Source organism: Taeniopygia guttata, chromosome 2 (genome assembly GCF_048771995.1).
Source record: "Taeniopygia guttata chromosome 2, bTaeGut7.mat, whole genome shotgun sequence".
NCBI classification, from domain to species: domain Eukaryota; kingdom Metazoa; phylum Chordata; class Aves; order Passeriformes; family Estrildidae; genus Taeniopygia; species Taeniopygia guttata.
Window position 1 is genome coordinate 109453437 of NC_133026.1, and position 18876 is coordinate 109472312.

General features: G+C 39.9%; 1 protein-coding gene across 7 annotated transcripts in view; it reads right to left on the reverse strand.

Annotated features, from left to right (window-relative positions):
* Positions 1-8288: 8288 nt before the first annotated feature.
* Positions 8289-18876, reverse strand: part of NOL4 (nucleolar protein 4) — a 188126-nt gene continuing 177538 nt past the window's right edge. For all 7 annotated transcript variants that reach the window (XM_030266146.4, XM_012572082.5, XM_012572084.5 and 4 more), the window contains 2 exons: positions 16456-16536; positions 8289-10238 (listed from right to left, as the gene is read on the reverse strand). In XM_030266146.4, coding sequence (XP_030122006.3) covers positions 10045-10238; positions 16456-16536 — 275 coding nt within the window. In that variant the 3' untranslated portion in view covers positions 8289-10044. The remainder of the gene's footprint in view (positions 10239-16455; positions 16537-18876) is intronic.

Below are 18876 nucleotides of genomic sequence, written 5' to 3' on the forward strand. Positions count from 1 at the left end.
TCCTTTGAAGAAAGAGATTCAAAACAAATGCCCCACACATTTGCTATGGCTAGGAGCAGTCCATTTAGATATTTTTGTCACACACATCAAAGCATAACTCTCAGCCATGTCCATTTTTGTGATGGCTGTGATTTCTTCCTTCTGAGTTAAAAAAAAAAAAAAAAAAAGGTGCCTACTCCAGGAAATCAATTAAAAGGAACTGTGATATGCCAGATAGTCAGTCAGGTGCCTGTGCTAACGAGGATCACATCCATTCAGAACTGCTCCAAATTACAGCATGACATGAGTTTTCTCTCACCTTTCTGAAGGTGAGGCTGGTGCTAATGCCAGACAGGGTGTTTAGTTTTTTCAAGGTTTTGCCTGCACAGGCATGCTGCATTTTAAGAATAAAGTAGCAGTGTTTTAAAGTTTGATCTGATTGCTGGCCTGATGACTTCTCCTGAACACTTCTAGTCCTAATAAAGACATCTGTTAAAAGTTGTGAGGAGGTTTTTCGGGCTTTTTTTGGCTTTTTGTTGGTTGGTTGGTTGGTTTGGGTTTTTTGAAATTTATTTATTTCAGCCTTTTAAAGGTTTCAAAAAAAAAACCCCAAAAAAACAACCCAAACCCACCCCCATCACATCACATGAAAGGGCCTGCTGCTATTCAGTGAGAGAATGAAATCTGAAGTTCAATGTCTTATTAGAAATGTCTAAAATTTCCTTTGTTTACTTTTGCTTTACTTTACTTTCAACAAAGTTCTTACTCTAAGATTCAGGAATCATGCAAATCTATTCTGGGTGTTTTAAAATTATTTTTGTAATCCATATTTTTGAAGCTATTCTTCTGCTTTTAAGACACATAAGTTTACAACTTAAATGTCTAGGTTCTTGAAGGGTTAATACAAAAAATAAATGGAGGCTCATTAAAAGGATTCCTCAGCACAGATGGAAGGAAAAAACATTTAAGAATATGCATTTCATTTTAGTGAAAACTCCAACCCTGCAAATTCAGTAAAGAGGGAGTGTAAGAACAAACACAGCATGGAGGTTAGGAAGGTACCATGGTAGAGGGTTAACAACAAGGAGCCTGTGAGTGACTTCTAGTCAGGCAAGACTTGATGGAACTTTTTAGTCAGACTCACCAACACCCACAGAAAAACCCTTCTGGACCTCCGACCTGGAGGGGCTGATCAACCAAGTCTTACTCGAGCGTTGGCTGATAAGCACTGCCATCTGCAGAACAAAACCAAAACTTCTTAATTGGTAATACAACCTCTTTGACAAGTGTGGGTTTTACACAGCACACCTCCAGCATGTCATACTGTCACTCTTGAAGGAAATGAGACAAGATCACTACATTATTTTGGTATCTCAAAATACTTTGGGAAGAAGTCTGGTCTCTGCTGAATTCAACAACAGTGAAATATTCATGAAGCAAAGCTACCACAGTAAGCCTGCTTGTCACAACTAGCCCACTTCAGTAGTTTACCATTTCTTAGCATTCAAGCGGAATCTACTACTTGGCAACTAAATTTTACAAGTGAACATACCAAATTAGCTAGCAGGTTTCAGTGGATGAACACAGACTCTGTTGCACCCAAACCAAATGCTTACTTTTTTGAATTGGAAGAGTCTCAATCAGTAATGAATGAGCTTTTTTCCTTCATCCTAGAGCTGTCAGCCTTCTAGAAAGCAACTTATGGTCAGAGTACCTGGTGCAAGCCTCTCAGCTCAGCTGTGATTGCTGGAAGAGCTAGTATAATTAAAATATGTTATCAACTGTCCTGCTTTTGGCTGGGATAGAGTTAATTTTCTTCCCAGTAGCTGGTGCAGTGCTGTGGTTGGATTTAGAGTGAGAACAATATTGATAACACACTGGCATTCTAGTTGTTGCTTTGTTATAGCCATGGATCCTTCAGCCTCTCATCCCACCCCACCAGGGAGCAGGCTGGGGGACACAAGAAGCAGGACAGCCGACCCGAGCTGGCCAGAGGGGCAACACACACCACATGGCTCCATATATAACCTGAGGGAGGGAAAAGAGGGACAGCTGGCCAGGACCACTGCTCAGGAACTGACTAAGTGGTAAGCAATTGGACACTCTTTGTGACATTTACCAAATCCTGAAGCTATGACTGAGGTGAATGCTTCTCATTTTTATAAATATTTTCAAAGGTCATAGCATGAGATCTGATCTCTGTTGAATGGGTTCCATTCTCTTTCCCACTCAGGAGTGGCCCCAATATCTTTTATTCACAGCCTGGGACAAGATCTGCATAATTTCTAGGTAGCTGCTTCTGATAGTTCATGAATTTAAATTTAGTGAACAAAAAGTGTGCCCTCTCAAAATGTGTCAAGTTGAGTCTTGACTCAAGTAACTTCAGTCTGCAGTCCTTTCAGGGCCTGGTGTTCATCCAGGCACCCAACGCCTACTGATTTCTGTCATCATATTTTGCCATTCACACTGTATTACCATAACAATGACACCTCTTATTGGTGGGGAGAAAGAGAAGCCTAATACAATTCAGTATCCTTGTTAGTATCTCATTTTCCCCTACAGAATAAAATAAAAAAGCGTCCTTTTATAGTGACAAGGATGGGCAGATGGCCCTTTTTAAGCAAAGATAAATTTTCCCTGCTTTACGTCCTAAAAATGTACCTAAAAATGTACAGAGAGACAGCTAGTAACCACATTTCTCTCTCAGTTTCTTGGCAGTGGAATTCTCTTTTAAGTTCTAAAATACCAGCCTGAAGTCCCAGTGACAGTGACACTTATACCTAAGCTGTATCATTCCACGGAGATTTTCCAAAAACTTGTCAGTCCAAAAATACAGGGAATGCAGTGCCCAGTCAAAAGGCCACTGGGAGTGAGAGCTTTTCTGTAGCATCATACAGAGCTCCTAACAGCCCTCTCCTAGGCTAATAATGATCCAACAGATTGGATCCTCTGGGACACCATCCAGAAGGAACTTAGCAGGCTTGTGGAGTGGACCAATGTGAACCTCATCATGCTCAAAAAGGTCAAGTGCAACGTTCTGCACCTGAGTCAGGGCAACCCTCAGTATCAATAAAGACTGGAGAATGGATGAACCAGGACTGGAGAAGGATTTATATTGGACAAGGTAATATTGGTGGATAAAAAACTGGACACAAGCCAGCAATGTGTGCTTGCAGGCCAGAAAGACAGACACGTTCTTGCATGCCTAATGAAAATTGTGGCCTCCTCTGGAGTTCCCTACACAAGGGACATATAGATCTTCTGGAGAAGGTCCAGAGGAGGGCCACAAAAAATGGTCAGAGGGCTGGAACACCCCCCTTATGAGGAATTGTTTAGGGAGTTGGATTTATTCAGCCTGGAGAACAGAAGGCTCTCATGTAGCCAGAGCAGCCTCTTGATATATAAGGACAGAAAGTGATTTTTCACCTGTCTGCAGTGACAGGACATGGGGCAATGAGGGCAATAATTTTAAACTGAAAGATGCTAAATTTATATAGACTGTAAGGAAGAAATTTTTTACAATGAAGATAGTGAGGCACTAGAACAGATTACCCTGAGAAGCTGTGGATGCCCCATCTCTAGAAATGTTCAAGGCCTAGTTGGATCAGGCTTTCAAAGTTGTCCATACCCATGGAGAGAGGTTGGACTAGATGAGCTTTGAAGGTCCTCCCCCAACCCAAACCATTATTTGATTATATGACTCTATCAGAATATAAATGATTTAGTGTATGAACAATTAAACTTTAGTCAATAACTATGTGGTAGTTTTTTAATTGACCATGATTTCAAGCCCTTTATCATTACTGTCTTTAAGGCAGTAGAATTATGAATGGCAGGGAGACTGAATGGGGTACGCTGTCTTCTTGATAACTGAGTCCAAACAAGAGAGTGGATTTATGCCATAGAGATTTCCCCCCAATAGCAGAAGAAATCTGGACTCCATATACTGTAAACAAACAATACTGATAGTAATTTTTTTAAAAGGAGAAATCATATGATTTTATACTTTAGCACTGAGACAAATTTTCCAACTCTATGCTAGATATTAAGGATTTATATTAAATCCCTAATTTTATTTCTATTGTTATTTATAGTTTAAATCAATTAATATGTGGTTTAATAAAGTATAATTAGATTGGACAGAGACATTAAAAAATAGCCTGTGCCTCTAATTATTAGAGAATGGCACTGTGAGTTAAGCATGCCTTGTAGCTTGCAATTTTCAAACATCAGGTGCAGCAAATGAACATTGTTAAGGCTGCCTGCTGGTTAGGGCAGTAAGAGATTTTCTCAGCTAGAAGCTATTTCTCCTACAAAATACAAAAGAAATAAATAGGTCAAGCTTGTGGTGCTAAAGCACTGTGATCAGGGAACCACAAATAAAATTAATTTTAAATGGTTAAACAGAGACATGTTGGAAATATTAATAATATTTATCCCTCCTATTTTTCCAATTTTTCCTGCTGCTTTTCCTGCTATGAGTATTTCACTGTGCTGTGAGTGAGCGTGAAAAAAAACAGCACCAAGAACTGATTAGCGACCCTACAATAACAAAACAGCAGCCTCACAGGAAAAAAGGAAAAATTATCTGATATAGGTCTCCAGGGGAGCATTAGGAAAAACTCTAAGTTCTTTTCTAGAAAATCTTGAAAATTCAGTAACACTGCTTAGTTTTAATTAACTACTGTAATTTACCTCCCTGCTAAGTCAAGAAAAGGAAGACAAACCTATCTGTGTGCTGGATCCTTTTCCCAGCTCTCCTTACACCATATTTGGCTAACTACAGCAATGATATATTTACAAAAAAGTTTTGTATATACAGTCACAATAATTAGAACTCTTACACAGTGTTTCCAGACATCATTAGAAAAAGGAGCAAAAAGTTTTGCATAGAATATCTTTATCCAGATTCAGGGAAATTAAATTAATTATGTGGCACAACATAAAGTTTCTATTCATGATGCAGTTAGTAATTTTACAGCCTTTCCAGCTCCTTTGTTCAGTAGTGAAAAAGATATTTTAGCAGGTAATTTGAGTAGAGGTAAAAAAACATTTCTGGACCCTGTTGTACAACAATTGATTTAGTCCTGACCATGGAAAGGGGTCAATAGACCTGGGCATTCACAGGTTGCATGGCCTCAAGCAACTCAGTTCTCCTTTTGCTTGATATTTTTTAATAATATATCACGCCACATAACATCATTCTTGGCCAAAAAGAAGTAGGGGGAATTGGGGTGGGGTACACATCCTAATTAGCCATTGCCTGGGGATCGGCTGGGCGTCACATCTCCTGGTAGAAAGTGATGAAAGATTACGTTTGCATCTCTTTTTTTCATTTTCATTTTCATTCTTCACTTACTCAGTTTGACCCAGTTTTTCCTCCTGCTTTTGCTTTTTGGCTTTTTACCCTGTGCCACTGTGGGGTGGGAGTGGGTGGGGACTTATCTGCCAGCCAGGAAGAGCCCACCACAGCCTCAAGCCGTTGTAGGCCACGGACATGCATTTAGAAAGCCTTGCTATAGTCTTGCTCTATTCACATTATTCAGAAACAGACTACAAGGCTGTGAACAACTGATCTTGTCCAGCACAGACATTTTATATTCTTATGTACCTTATTCAGTAACCACCTCTATGACATTGCTTGATTTCTCCCATTATTTCACAATTCTTTTTCATATGCTGGTGTTTTTCAGTAGTGGGTGGAGGCCAGACTAGATCCTAACTTCAGGATCTATCAAGAACAGCTTTGTTTACATAGAAAAACATCCCTTCCTTATGAATGCCTCACAAGCCTTTCAAAACCAGATTCAGAGGAGCTTCAACAAATTTATGGGGAGTCTTTTAACACAGTGCTAGGCACTTCGAAGAAATGAAATTGCTCCTCATTTTCAATGGAGTTTTACTAACAAAACCCACCTCCACCTACACTGTATTCAGCAGTGACTCAGGCCATTTCAGCAAGAATATCCAGTCACTTTAGTATAACTCTCTTTTCCAATTAGTTTTATAGCCACAGTCACATACATGTTCACCTGCTTTCCCTCATCCAGAAAATTCATTCTCTGTAGAGGATGGGCAGCTTTAGAACTGTCAAATACTTGTTTACCTCTGTATACTCTTTGTGTAGCTTCTGATACTGACCATGGCTGGTATAATGGTGTCATCCTTCAATGACAGGAAACAAGGTGCCAATCTGGATAAAAAACATTTGACTCCAGATCTCTTTTCTTGTGTTCTGACTCCAGTTTCCCGGCAGGCATTGAAAGCAGTGAACCAATCTGATTAGTTGATAAGCTAGCCAGATTGTCCACTCTCACAACCCAAAGATGAATCTAAAGGTATTACCCACAGCTGTCCATGAAAACTACTCTGGAAATCAGGCAGAGAAGAATGGATTAGTGACTTCGATTCCTAGTGTGTATGTAAACCTAAAGAGGCTCAACACACTCAGACTATGGTCAGGTTTGGTACTTAACTCTGTAGGGAAGTTTATGGACATTATGATGTTTTCCCACCATCCCTCCCTGTCCAACAATCCCTTGAAGACTAGAGGTCTGACAGGCCACTCATAAAGAAACTCCAGAATAGTTGGAAGAGGTGAGGTTGTCTCAAGAAGGACCAGCACCTGCCACTTCTGCACTGATGAAGTTCTGCAGTGAGACATCCACCAAACTTGAAGCACTAGTGTAATAAAGATGTTGGCTATAAGGGTAATGCTTTTCTGAAGGCAGCCTTAAGCAGTCATACTCAGCGGACACACCCATGCTGGTAGAAACTGGTCTTATCCTAACAGCAATATTTAGGTTGTTAATGAGGTAATGAGGCCTTTGTTACAGAAGATGTGGACGAGAGAAAAAAATAACCCTGAGGCTCTTGCTGGGTGCCTGAGCAAGATGTTCTCCCTTGTGTTTTCACTGCCTAGAAGGTTCAAAGCAGACACAAAGTAGGTGGCTCTGAGACCTGGATTCAAGATGACAAAGTTAGTTGCAATGCTTGGATTTAGATTTTCACACACAAAAATGGACAGAAGTTTATGGTCTCTCCTTCACAGGATGGGTCTGAATTTCAGTATCTCTTAGAAGAGGAAGTTAAAACTATAATTGAATCTGTGATTGTTCCAAAGAAGAAATTAGTAAACCCAGTACTTAGGGGTAGAAACAGCTCTAGAATAAAAACTCCCATTTGTCTGATGGAATTTGATATAGACAAACCAATTTAGGACACAGTTACTAAGTATCTGTATAAGGCTTTAGAGGACATTAATTGCTCCTATGATTGAAGGAGACTCTAAATATTCCAGAGGAGGTGCCCAGAAGAAGAGGATGTGTGTAGAAGACATAGTGTAGAAGATGCAGTGAACTATCAAAGTAGGCTGGGAATGGAGCTGGAAAAGGGGGAAACTAGTCATGGGCCTTGAATGTTGTACAGTGACCCCAAATTTTCCTACTTCTCTCTCAAGAGAAAGACTAATTGAGGGAGAAGAAAGAGGAGTCAGAGGACAGAAAACTGAATTAAATTTCACACCTCCTTGTTCTCTAGCTTCTTGTCCTTATCTGGATTTAGCAAAAAAGCTTGAAGAGTGGTGAGGCTGCTCAGCTGAGAAGGACTCCTGGCTGGCAAACAGCCTCTTGGACAAACTGCTGGTTGCTGTTTAGTTGGCAGTGTGAGGCACGCTGCCCTGCACAGCAGGGCCAGGGAAACTTGGAAACCTAGGCATATTTGCCACTCTTACCTGTGGAAGATGTATTACAGAGTTTTTTTTGAGTGAGGACAACAGAGTGACCTGGCATGAGGTACCTACTGCATCCCCTCCTGGCATGCAGGAAACAGGAGAGAGTGTAGATATTTGAAAACCAAAGGGAGGAAAAAGGCCTGGGTCTGAAGGGGTTTTTGAATTCTTGGTGAGACAGAAGCTGATGCAACCCCACATCTATGGCAGAGATGAGCTGAAGGCTTTCAGGGGCACGGGGAGATGATGTTAGAAACAAATGCACCTCCCAAGTGATGGGCAACAACTGGCAAGGATTTGTAACAATATTCTCATATCCAAGAACAGAGGCCTTTAAAAAGACATTCAATAGTTTTTTAAGAACAAATATAGAGTGGCAAAATGGTGTTCCCTCAAGACAACTTTAAATTATATATGCTAGTTACTCAATCCTACTGGATTTACTAAGTAATATTGAAAAATTATGTTGGAGGGGCTGCATGAATTGGACTGGAAAGCCGTTTTCCCTGTTTAAAGACCATAATAGTTATAGCTTTAAATGCTATTCGATTTAAATGCTATAATGTTTCACAATCATGTATTTAAACACAGAAATCTGTTTATTTACCCAAACAAAACAGAGGAAATGATTCCAGCCCTCAGGTTTTGAATTCTCATTTAAATATGTGAACATGAGTCCACAACTTAGAGATGTTTGTGTATCTATGTACCTCCAAAATACTCATATTTCATAGGCTTTTTCACATTAATATTCACCAACAGTATCACAAAAGTTCTTTTTCTTTTACATAACTGTAAGCAACAGTAATTCTAGAAACACTAGAGAAAAAAAAAGCATAGCAATGTCCACAGTTACAAGAAAAAGTGCACATTACTTGGTCACAATCACAGTCATTACTTGGAAAACTATATGTAACAAGTAGATATAAAATATCACTGATGCCTTAAACTCATTGTCAAAAACGGAATTACATAAAATTTTGTACATGAAATAAGGCAAATTTAGGAATGCACAAGAAACTTGTTATTCAACAAAAGCTAAACAACAGAACAGATAGTACAATAAGCATAAACTAAAGTACCTTTCTTTCTATATACTTAAAAAGAAGCCTGCCATAGTGCACAAAGAAAACACCATTAATGTGTAATCAATATTATAAAATAAGAAATAGAGAGGTTGGGAAGAATGGGGAAGGGGAGAGAAGAGTTTTATTACAGTTGCAGCTGCATCCACTTACAGTTTTGTACAGGTTTTAGCTAGGCCTGGGAATTATACAAATTATACCAGAAGTGTCAATGACCTTCCTTGGTAAGAATTTTGTTTAAATTAAGGAAAAAAATAAATACACACAAGAGTGCAAATTTTCAGATTGTCACTTGCAACCTCTTAACATTCATCATCTACATCCAATCACAACTAGAGGGACTTGTATAAGACAGCAGCAGTGATCATGGAGTCAGATGAGCTCACCATAAGAAATCAAATCATCTCTTTTTTTTCTCAACGATATGTCTTTTTTAAAAAACGCTCAACTCTTTATTAATCACTAATAAAGCTGCAATATATTACAGAATGGAGTTGAATATGGCATGAATGCAGAAAATGCATACTTCCTTTGGAAGGTATTCCATAGATGACAATTTACAGTACACAGGGGAGGAAATTATCCAGCATCAAGAGTTACTCATTGTAGAAAGAATATGAAGTTGGGGAGAAGGGCACAGCCAGGGATTCAAGAGAGGAAAGGGGGACTTAAAATAGCTCCTCAAAACATTTTCAGGACCAGTGAAAAAGTTTACCAAAGTAAAAATGAAAAATCTTGAATGAAAACAAAAATCTTTTGTTTCATTTTTTATAAAAATTACATTTTTTTAAAATACAAGATCCTTTTAATTGCAATTGTGCCCTGTAGCAACAGGACATTTGGCAATGTTTTGCCATATACTGCAGCTTTAAGTCCAATGAGTCAGTATCACATTCCACTAATATTGCACTTGGATCTTGAACCACTTGTTTTAAAAAAACCATCACAGCATCTTCTGTTTCCTCCACTTGTTAGAATGAGTTAATTTCTAGCCACTTTTTCGATATTTATGCTGACACACTAAAACAAAAGCAATAGCCTGGACACAGTAAAGTACCCCGGAAACACCAGAGGTCGAAGTTCACTTGAAGCACCTTAACACATCACTTTATGGATCAAGAACAGTGTGGCATTATGGTAATTAACTCTCCTAAAAGACTGTGCAGTAACTGAAGTGTGTGCTCTGGGAAATCAAAATGTCATTAGTGGAAATTCTGAGATAAGACCAGGCCGGTGTGAAGGTCACATGACTCAGTTCTGCTGCAAAATAAGGTTTTCCAGTTCATCTGCAGAGCGCAATAAAAACGCGGCTGATTCTCGGTACCCTGCCACAAGCTGCCTCACTGCGTTTATTTCAGTCGGACTCAGCTGGGGTCTGGAGCTGGAACTACTGGAGGATCCAGAGCTGGTTGCTAACTGCCTCTTCATACTGAGATCTGTTGGACCTGCAGACAGCAAAGGGAAAGAAAAGAAGCTTCAGATCGGCTGCCAGAGATGTTTCACAGGTTTGTAGATACAAGTGCAGAGTAGTAGGACCTGCTCTCAGCTGAGTGCAAGTAGCAGAAATAAGCAATAACTGTTCTGTTACCAGTCGCTTTGACAGGAACGACAGCAATTTATATTTATGTATCACAGACCCCACTTACAGAACATGAGGGGCAAGTCCACTGCCAGCAGAAAATTACCCTCCAGGGGCATATTCCAACAGTGTGAGCCACTTGCACCCCAAACACTGCCCTGGGATCTGACAATGGTGATCAGGCAGAAGATTCATCTCCTGTGCCTCTCACCAACTCCAGCTGCCATGGTGGACTTCATGGCAATATGCACACTTGCAATTTTTATCACAGAAAATCCAACTTACATTCTCTAGACAGCTATGTTCACATTTTATGCTTCAATCAGCATGTGGCCAGATTGAATCCCTTGCAGATGTAGATAAATGGTCATCCACATGACTTGCTTGACGCTGTCTGATCACTTACATAAATAGCTGCTCATGAATGAGATTAGGCTGGTGACAATCTGGCTGCCACAGTGAGGAGCACACTATCATCTGTGAGGGCTGCATACAGCTGGCAACATATTGCAAGGATCTTGTAAGGCCAGAACACTGACGAGAGATTCTTCAGCAATCACCATGCTGTTGTACTGGCAGCTCACCACAATATGCTTATCACTTTTCTTCAAAATATATTCTCAAGACCATGAATACTTCATATGGAAGACAGCATTCCTGAGGGCAGTCTGCAGGTTACTGTGACTGGCAAAACATCTGCCATCATGAACTTTAGCTTTGTGTGGAATTTCCCAGGCTGTTTGATCAGTTATTAATCAGCTAAGATGCATGGTGCTTTAATGAAGTGTTTGTAATTTCCATTTAACACATTTTTTTCTTCCTGGAGTGTAAATTTGGACTGGTAGAATTGGACTGAGGACTTTTTTGAATATATATAGCAGGATATAGATGGCAACTATACCTATTAAACTATATACTTTGTGCAAATCTGGGAAATACTGCTCTCTTATTTTTACAGTGTGGCAAATCTATACTTCCAGCAGGCAGAAGATCAGACTAGACTGACCCTAATATTAATTCTCTCCTGGAAACTGGGATCAAGATATCCAAAGTAATGTATCTTGCTTTCCTATGAGAAAAATGTAAGTCTTCAATTTGATCAGTACAATATATGTCAATGCCAAGATTTTCCAGCAAAGACTGGAATAATTTTTAAATTTAGCATATTCAACTGTAGAGCATGGAACACACTAATTCATACTGTGGAGGTTCTTCTAAATAATCCCACAAAATTTCCAAGATTCAAAACCACAGATTTGCAATCATAAGTACTAATGGAAAGAGATGTCTGATTTCCAGAAGCTGAAGGTCTGGTCATAAACCTTATTTAAATTTCTTTCTTATATATCTGTGCAGAGATACAGGTGAGACCATAAAAAAATGTGGAGATTTCCATGTCCCTACAAAAGTTGAAGTAAATGAAAAATCTCCCCTTGAGTGAATAAAAGCAGAGCTGGGATTATGAAAAGAAACTAGTCAAACAGAAAGAGTCCTATTAGATATGCTTTCCTACTACACAACTAGCATAAGCAGCATTTAGCCTTCCAACTTGTATTACCTGGTTTTACACTGGCATAAAATAATTGACTTTTAAATGACTTCCAGTGTACAAAGGATAAATTAAGCATAATTAGCTCCATGAATTTGTTTGGTGTGACTGCACACTGCAGGAAAATGATGTCTGTGAAGAAGCTCAGAGGATATTTTTAAATAAAATCTTAACCCAGCACAGGGAAGAATGGTATACCAATCATAACACCAGTTGGGCTGAACGGTTGTAAGGAGCCATTAAAGACTTCTGTATTTATTGAGGCAGTAGTGAAAAAGCTGCCACTGACATATTGAGGGCATTGTGCTCCTTATGAACCTACTTTAACTTTTATACTTTTTCCTTGGCTTTCGTTCATGTCACCGCCAAACACACACACACACACTCACACTCACATCCCTACTCGCACACACACACACACACACACATAATATCTGGCAGAACAGAGCTTCTGCAGCAGATCATTTCATTTTATGAAATGTAACTGAAGGACTTTTCTCATTGGTAACCCAGATTTGAAGTGACAGAATAGGATATCAGTTTATGTCACTCATAAATAAAATACACATGGAAATGTGCTTGGTCATACCTCTCAGGTTCTCCTTACACAAACTGATGGTGAGCTGCTCTGAAGGGAAAACTAGGAGAAGACCAGATATCCATCATGCACAAATCAGTATAAATCCTCACAAGTCTATAGGGTCACAGTCTGAAGATCTGGCTGGCTCTGTATTCCTCGATGTCTAGATTAACTTTCATGAAGAAAGTTTTGTAATTCTTCAGGCTATTTATTTTTGCATCCTGAAGGTACTGGAAAAAGCCAGACGGCAGTCTGCATACACAAGGAACAACCACAACCCAAAACTCCTCTTGGTCTGGGAGATTTTTGTTGTGTCAGAGCTCTTGTATACAAAGAAAATAAGATATCTCAAATTCTAATGTACCCAGATTCTTCAAACTACTTGGTGTTTTGTTTTGGTTTTTTTTTTTTTTAATTTTTATTTCTACTTACTAGGAAAATGGGATTTTACTTCACTCCCCAACTCTTGCCTTGTACTTAACAACTCACAATGCTATCGTCCTTCACCCTCAAAGAAAACCCCCCTGAGGAAAAAAACAAAAGAATACATGCACAGAGAAAAGTTTCACTGTTATGATTTTGGGACAGTGAGAGCACCCATGCCTTTTTAGGAAGGGAAGCTGCTAGAGAGCTGAACAAAAAAAAAAAAAAAAAAAAAAAAAAAAAAAATCCATGCTTCATGCTTCATGTGGAGCTAAGGATTTTAAGGATTTTAGCTCCTTTAATTATGCTATGTGACCCGTACATCTCACCTCTAAAGCTTATCTATGCCACCCCAACCTCTATATCTGGGAGAACACCTCACTCAGAGATTAGTCCCAGCATGTGTTATATTAGTTTCAGCTTTTAATAGCTATGATAGACACTCACTGGCAGTAATAGAGATTCACAAAGGTTGGCCAGGCTGGGAAATACTAAAATATTGTAACTTATTTGTAGCTTCATCAGGCATACCTGGTCATTTAAAAACTAAGGAATAAGTGCAACCTATAAGTGCATTCTTGTACTGTAGATTTTTCCCGTATAATTTTATGTAAATCAGCTGTTGAAACATGGAAACCTAAACCTTTCTCATACCTATAATATCTCTTTAATATTAAAAATAAATAAAAGCTATTTTGAAGGCTTGAAATAGCTGGTTAAGGACACTTTATGTACATCTGTCTCCAGAAGCCATCACTACAGGTTACTAAATCTGGAAAGAGCTGAACAGCTTCACCATCATGTCTTTTAATAACTATCTTTACTATTTCTTTAGTGTATTTAACATCATTTATTAAGCTGCCATTCCTCATAGGAACAAGAAAGTGTATACTTGTAAAGAGGGAAATCTGAATATTTTTGCAATTAATTTTGCAGTGTCAAGTTCCTCCAAGATGTTTCTGCACATTTTAGCACACTGCTTCCTATTCTGTAGTACTTCAGGACTATTAAAAGCTCTGATTGTGAACATTATCAGGTCCCACAATGTCTGCTGATCAAGCAAAGATTAAACATATATCACAGAGATTAAGACAGGAGACTTATTTCCATTTTTTCTTTCTCTTAGTGCATATTGCCATAACACGAAATTGTCACCTTCCATGTTTCTATAACAGCACAACATCCTCACAAACAGTGGATTAAACAAATTGCTGAGACAAACCCTTTCTTTTATGCTCTTTCAGAAGACTAAAGTATTTTCCTCTGCCTCTTGTTTGGGCTACTTGATTGACACTTTAACATGGGAATATTTTTGATTTACTATCTCTGTCCAGTTAACATTGACCTAATTTCCCCTGTGAGGTGCAATTGTTCTTGTTGAAACCACATCAGGCTGAATATGAAAACTCTAAAAACCCACTCTTCATGTTCTAGACAAACATTTATCAAATTAGCTGCTAGAAATGTCTGCCACTAAATACACTGTGGAACAAATGGCTTTTTCTGTAAATTACGAGACTTCAATGGAACTAGTTACTGCCTCATGCACTACTCATTACCAACATGATTTATATTAAATTCCAAAATATGGGTCAGATGTAGATGTGTTGATACTGATTGCTTAGACACTATCAACTGTCTCAGCAAAATTCCCTTAAGAATTGTATGTTGTCACTGGGTAGCTACCAATCGTACAATTAACAACTACTGAAAGAATAATAAATGTGTCTCTCAAAATGGTTATCACTATTGTAGATAGTAATGTAGAATAAAAAATAATTTTTAAAAGCGTTATGTGCTTAAGCATCTACATGTTCATTAATAGTTAAGCAACCTTTTTCATCAGTGATAATGCAAAAAGCAGTGACATTTTTTTAGAGAAAAATACATTTTCCCGTGCTTTGAAATCTCTTGTGTGTAACTTTTCTATTGCACCTATTCTCCTCTTAAATTTTTTCCCCATGAATGGCTTTAGAGGAGACGTTTGACTACATTCTTATGCATTCTTACTACTGCAATAAAACAAAATAGAAAAACAAAATAAAACAAAGTATGATACCTTTTCTTTTTGAATCAGATGTATTTATTGTAATAAGAATGCTTTATTGTGATACTCTGTATGTGCCTAAAAGTATTATTTCAAGTGCCAGGAGAAATCAAGAAAACAAGGACTGATGAGTTGGAGCTTTTAAGCTCCTTTCTCCCTTTTACACCTCTCCCTCTGGAAGACACATCTTCTGCTACTTTAGACAGCAGGAAAAAATGCTGTCTTGCCTGAGGAAAGTGATATGAAAAACGCAGAAATGCCTACAGCCATCATTCATTTTCAGTGATCAAGAGACACAGTGGTCTGTGATTAAATGATTATATGAGATCCTTCCTATCCACCACAGGACATTAATTATGTGGTGTATACTGTGTTGCCTTAACAGTTGTTGCCTCAGCTTTGCACAGAGGTAGGAATGTAGGATACTGCACAGTACATCCACAGACATTCCATTTCCATCCCTGCGGTGGGAACGGAGTAGTACTTGCCTGTGCCAGGTGTCTGACAATTTGAAGATGATGAGAAAGGAGGAATGTGGGGAAGGTCTTAACAGAAAATTCAGCCAGCATTTTCCAGCAAGAAATTCCCTTTTGCCAAAATACAGGTCAAACCATTTAACTTCTTCCAACCCCACCTTTTGGGTTTTTTAATGGGATTAAACATACTGTCCCAGGTTCCTGCATCTATCACTCTTGATTTGTTTCTTCATGCTCCAGGCTCTGTGTTAGAGACAAACTGTCTCTTTCCCCTCTCTCCGCTTTGATGTCACCAGGGTAGCACTGAGAAAAACAAGACTGTGCCAGAGCAGAAGTATCAAGATGACCTGGAGAGAGGAGCCACAGCAGAAACCCCATTCAACCTGTATATCCTGGCTAGCCAACCTGTGAGTAACCCACACAGCACTTTAAAAACTAGCTACATATTGGATATTCTCATCTGTCCTTTTTTTCCCCTAGTTTGCCACCAAGAATATCACCAAGTTTATCACCACCATCAATCGTGACGACTGCCAAGATTTTAAAGAGGGTTATAACTTGACCAAATTTTTCAATGTGGAAAGGAGGCACCTTCCTTCCCTGCTGTCTCATTAACAAGAGGACAAGAGTGCTCAGTTCTCCTCTTCCTGCTGCAGATCAGCACAGTTGTGCTGGTCCTTGGAGGTCAGCAGCACCTGCTCTGGGAGGCTCCTGCAGCTACCCTGTTGTCTTCAGCAGGGCTGCATCATCTGCAGGACCAGGATGCAGACTGACTGGCACATGGGTAGGGGGCCTGGCTAAAGCAGGGAAGAGCTGGGAGGGCACAGCTTCTGGAAGGGAGCAGCAGGGACGGGTGAGCAGTGTGGGGGAAGACCCTCAGCTACCAGCTGGGCCATTAGCCCATCTTGGTCTGCAGCCTACCCATGGGAGAGGAGGCTGAAAGAGAAGCCTGCCAGGGCCAGAATTTGCCATGGTGCAAACATAATGGGATACAGCCAAAGAACTCACCTGAGCTGGAAGGGGACTGGACGTTCGTGGTGCCTGGGATGCAGTGCTGAGTTGTGGCTGTGGTAGAGGTAGGCTGCAGATCTGTGGAGAGAAATGGAGACACAACACTGTCTTACTGTGACATGAGAGCATATCCAGCATGGCCAGCCCAACACCGAGTCTGAAACACCCTCTTTTTACACACACAAAAGGAACTGACTGACATTTCTGGCTAGAGAACCAGCCAATGCAAAACAAACAGTCCCAAATCACCTCCAGGCAACCCAGCTATGGCAGCAGAAACACCTTCCACAACTTTTAGAGAAAATGGACTTCAGGAAATGAAGCAACTGCAAAGACCATGACTCCAAGGAGCCCAACATGACTTCAGAGAGTGCTGACAGTCATCAGGAGAGGGCAGACAGCAACCCACTGGACTGAAATACATGGGGAGACAAGCCAATCCCACTCCCTCAGGGGATGCTTAGGCTTCATGCAGGTACTTCAACAGCTCCTGGTGGTATCAACAGCTTTTGCTCCCAACATTATCTCCTGTCCTCACCCTCCTGCCCTCAAGCTGGACACTTTTCTGAGCTCAGTCAAGGAATGACAGAAAGGGGACAGCTGAAGCCTTTGTGGCTGGCTAAGAGCTGTCAGGAAAAATTGTTTACATTCACTGAGCTATTGCACCTTGGAGATTCTCCATTCAGTTCTGTAACAGGAACAGAATGTAGCAGCCTTAAAAAAGGCTGTTACAGCTCGAAAAAAAAAAAGGGAGCTGTGGAAATTCACCCTTCTCAAAGAATAGCTCTACTTTACCATCTAAATGAATCAAATACAACATGACCAAAAGCTTCTCCCCAGCCCATGTACAGGCTGACAGAGATTCTGTGAACCCACAGATTGCTTGGTGAATGTTTCCAGCCTAGCTGGATTGGCCTAAAAAAGTTTAAAAGGAGGGGGAACAGACACCTTGGTGCTGTAAGACCAAGTCTTTTCCGTCTGTGCTTTTTTGCCAGCCCATAATAAAGGAGGCGTCATTGCACAAGCTGCTACATTCTGTTTGCTCATATTGAGCAGTTTCATGAAGGCTTGCCATGCAGTTGTGTGAGGATCTAATTATGGCTCTGTAATTAGCCATGTGGAAGGACTGACCTCCCCATGAGGAGGGAAGCCCTGCAACAGCAGGCAGAGAGAGGTCCCTGAGCCAGAGCCACCAAACAGTTGGGCGAACAGATAGCTAAGTCTGTAAGGTCAGAGTAGGGGTGAACTTTATATGGAGGAAATAGCCAAATTAAATGAGTCACAGAATACAAAATACATACATCAGCTGGACTACTAGACAGAGAGTTAATTGGACATTAATTATTATATTACTGTGGGGGAAGGTCCAGAAATAGGTAACCAAGCAGTGAGTTTTAGATAGCTATTGCAGCTATTGCAACTTTTTTGTTGTTGTTGTTTTAGCAGATACAAAAAAAACAGACCTTATTTGTTTATACACACATTCTGACTGAGGTGCATATTTGTTTTTACACTAGGAGAACATCTGTAAACGTGACAAGAACATTTGATAGGTTACTATATTGGAAAGGAATTGCATTTTTAAATTAGTTCTTACCTCCTGAAAGCAATTCACAAGTAAATATCCTGTTCTCCAAAGAAGTATCTCATTAACTATTTTAACAGCCTCGCATATGTTTGGAACAAGAGTCGAAACAGCATAATGACTGCAGCCAAGGGTCCTATGAGGTCTGTCAGGACCCTGTCAGCTGCAACCCCAACCACTGCTCTTGTCTACCAATGGACACATCAGAGAGGACTGACAGATCACACTGGCCTCCAAGTCCCCTCACTTCTCCTGTGGGGAAATCAGCTACCAGAGCCAGAGCAATTTACTCTTAATATCCGAGAGATAATAAGGTTGGTTCTTGACTGGTTTTATGTCAGTGAGACTAAGGAATGGACAGAGTTGCCTTTCTACAACTTTCCTAATGATCTCCCCAAAACAGCAAGTGGATCACAAATCACCAACCTAACTAGACTGTCAGCATCAACAACTGGTTTCCAAGTCCTGGCACACAAAGACTTTTGGTTCCCAGAGCTTATGGAGTTTGGCTTGTGTAGGATCTGTGGAGAAGACGAGCACCTTTGCACAACCTTCCAACTGTACAACCATATGGGAGAAGTGCAATGGCTTAATGGCTTTTCAAAGTAAAAGGATATACAGACAAAATTGTCCAGTGCAAATAGGGAAAGGCAAAAAAGAAGAAATGTTTGAGAATATGTCTGTACACAAACCTGTCTTGAGCTTTAATTGTGAAAAAAACACCGGAGTCCTCTATTTTAAAGGCACAAAGAAGATGTGGCTTCTAATCAGAAGGCAAGATGAATTGGTGGCATTTACTTTGTACATCATTTTTTAAAATTGCATGCTGAAGC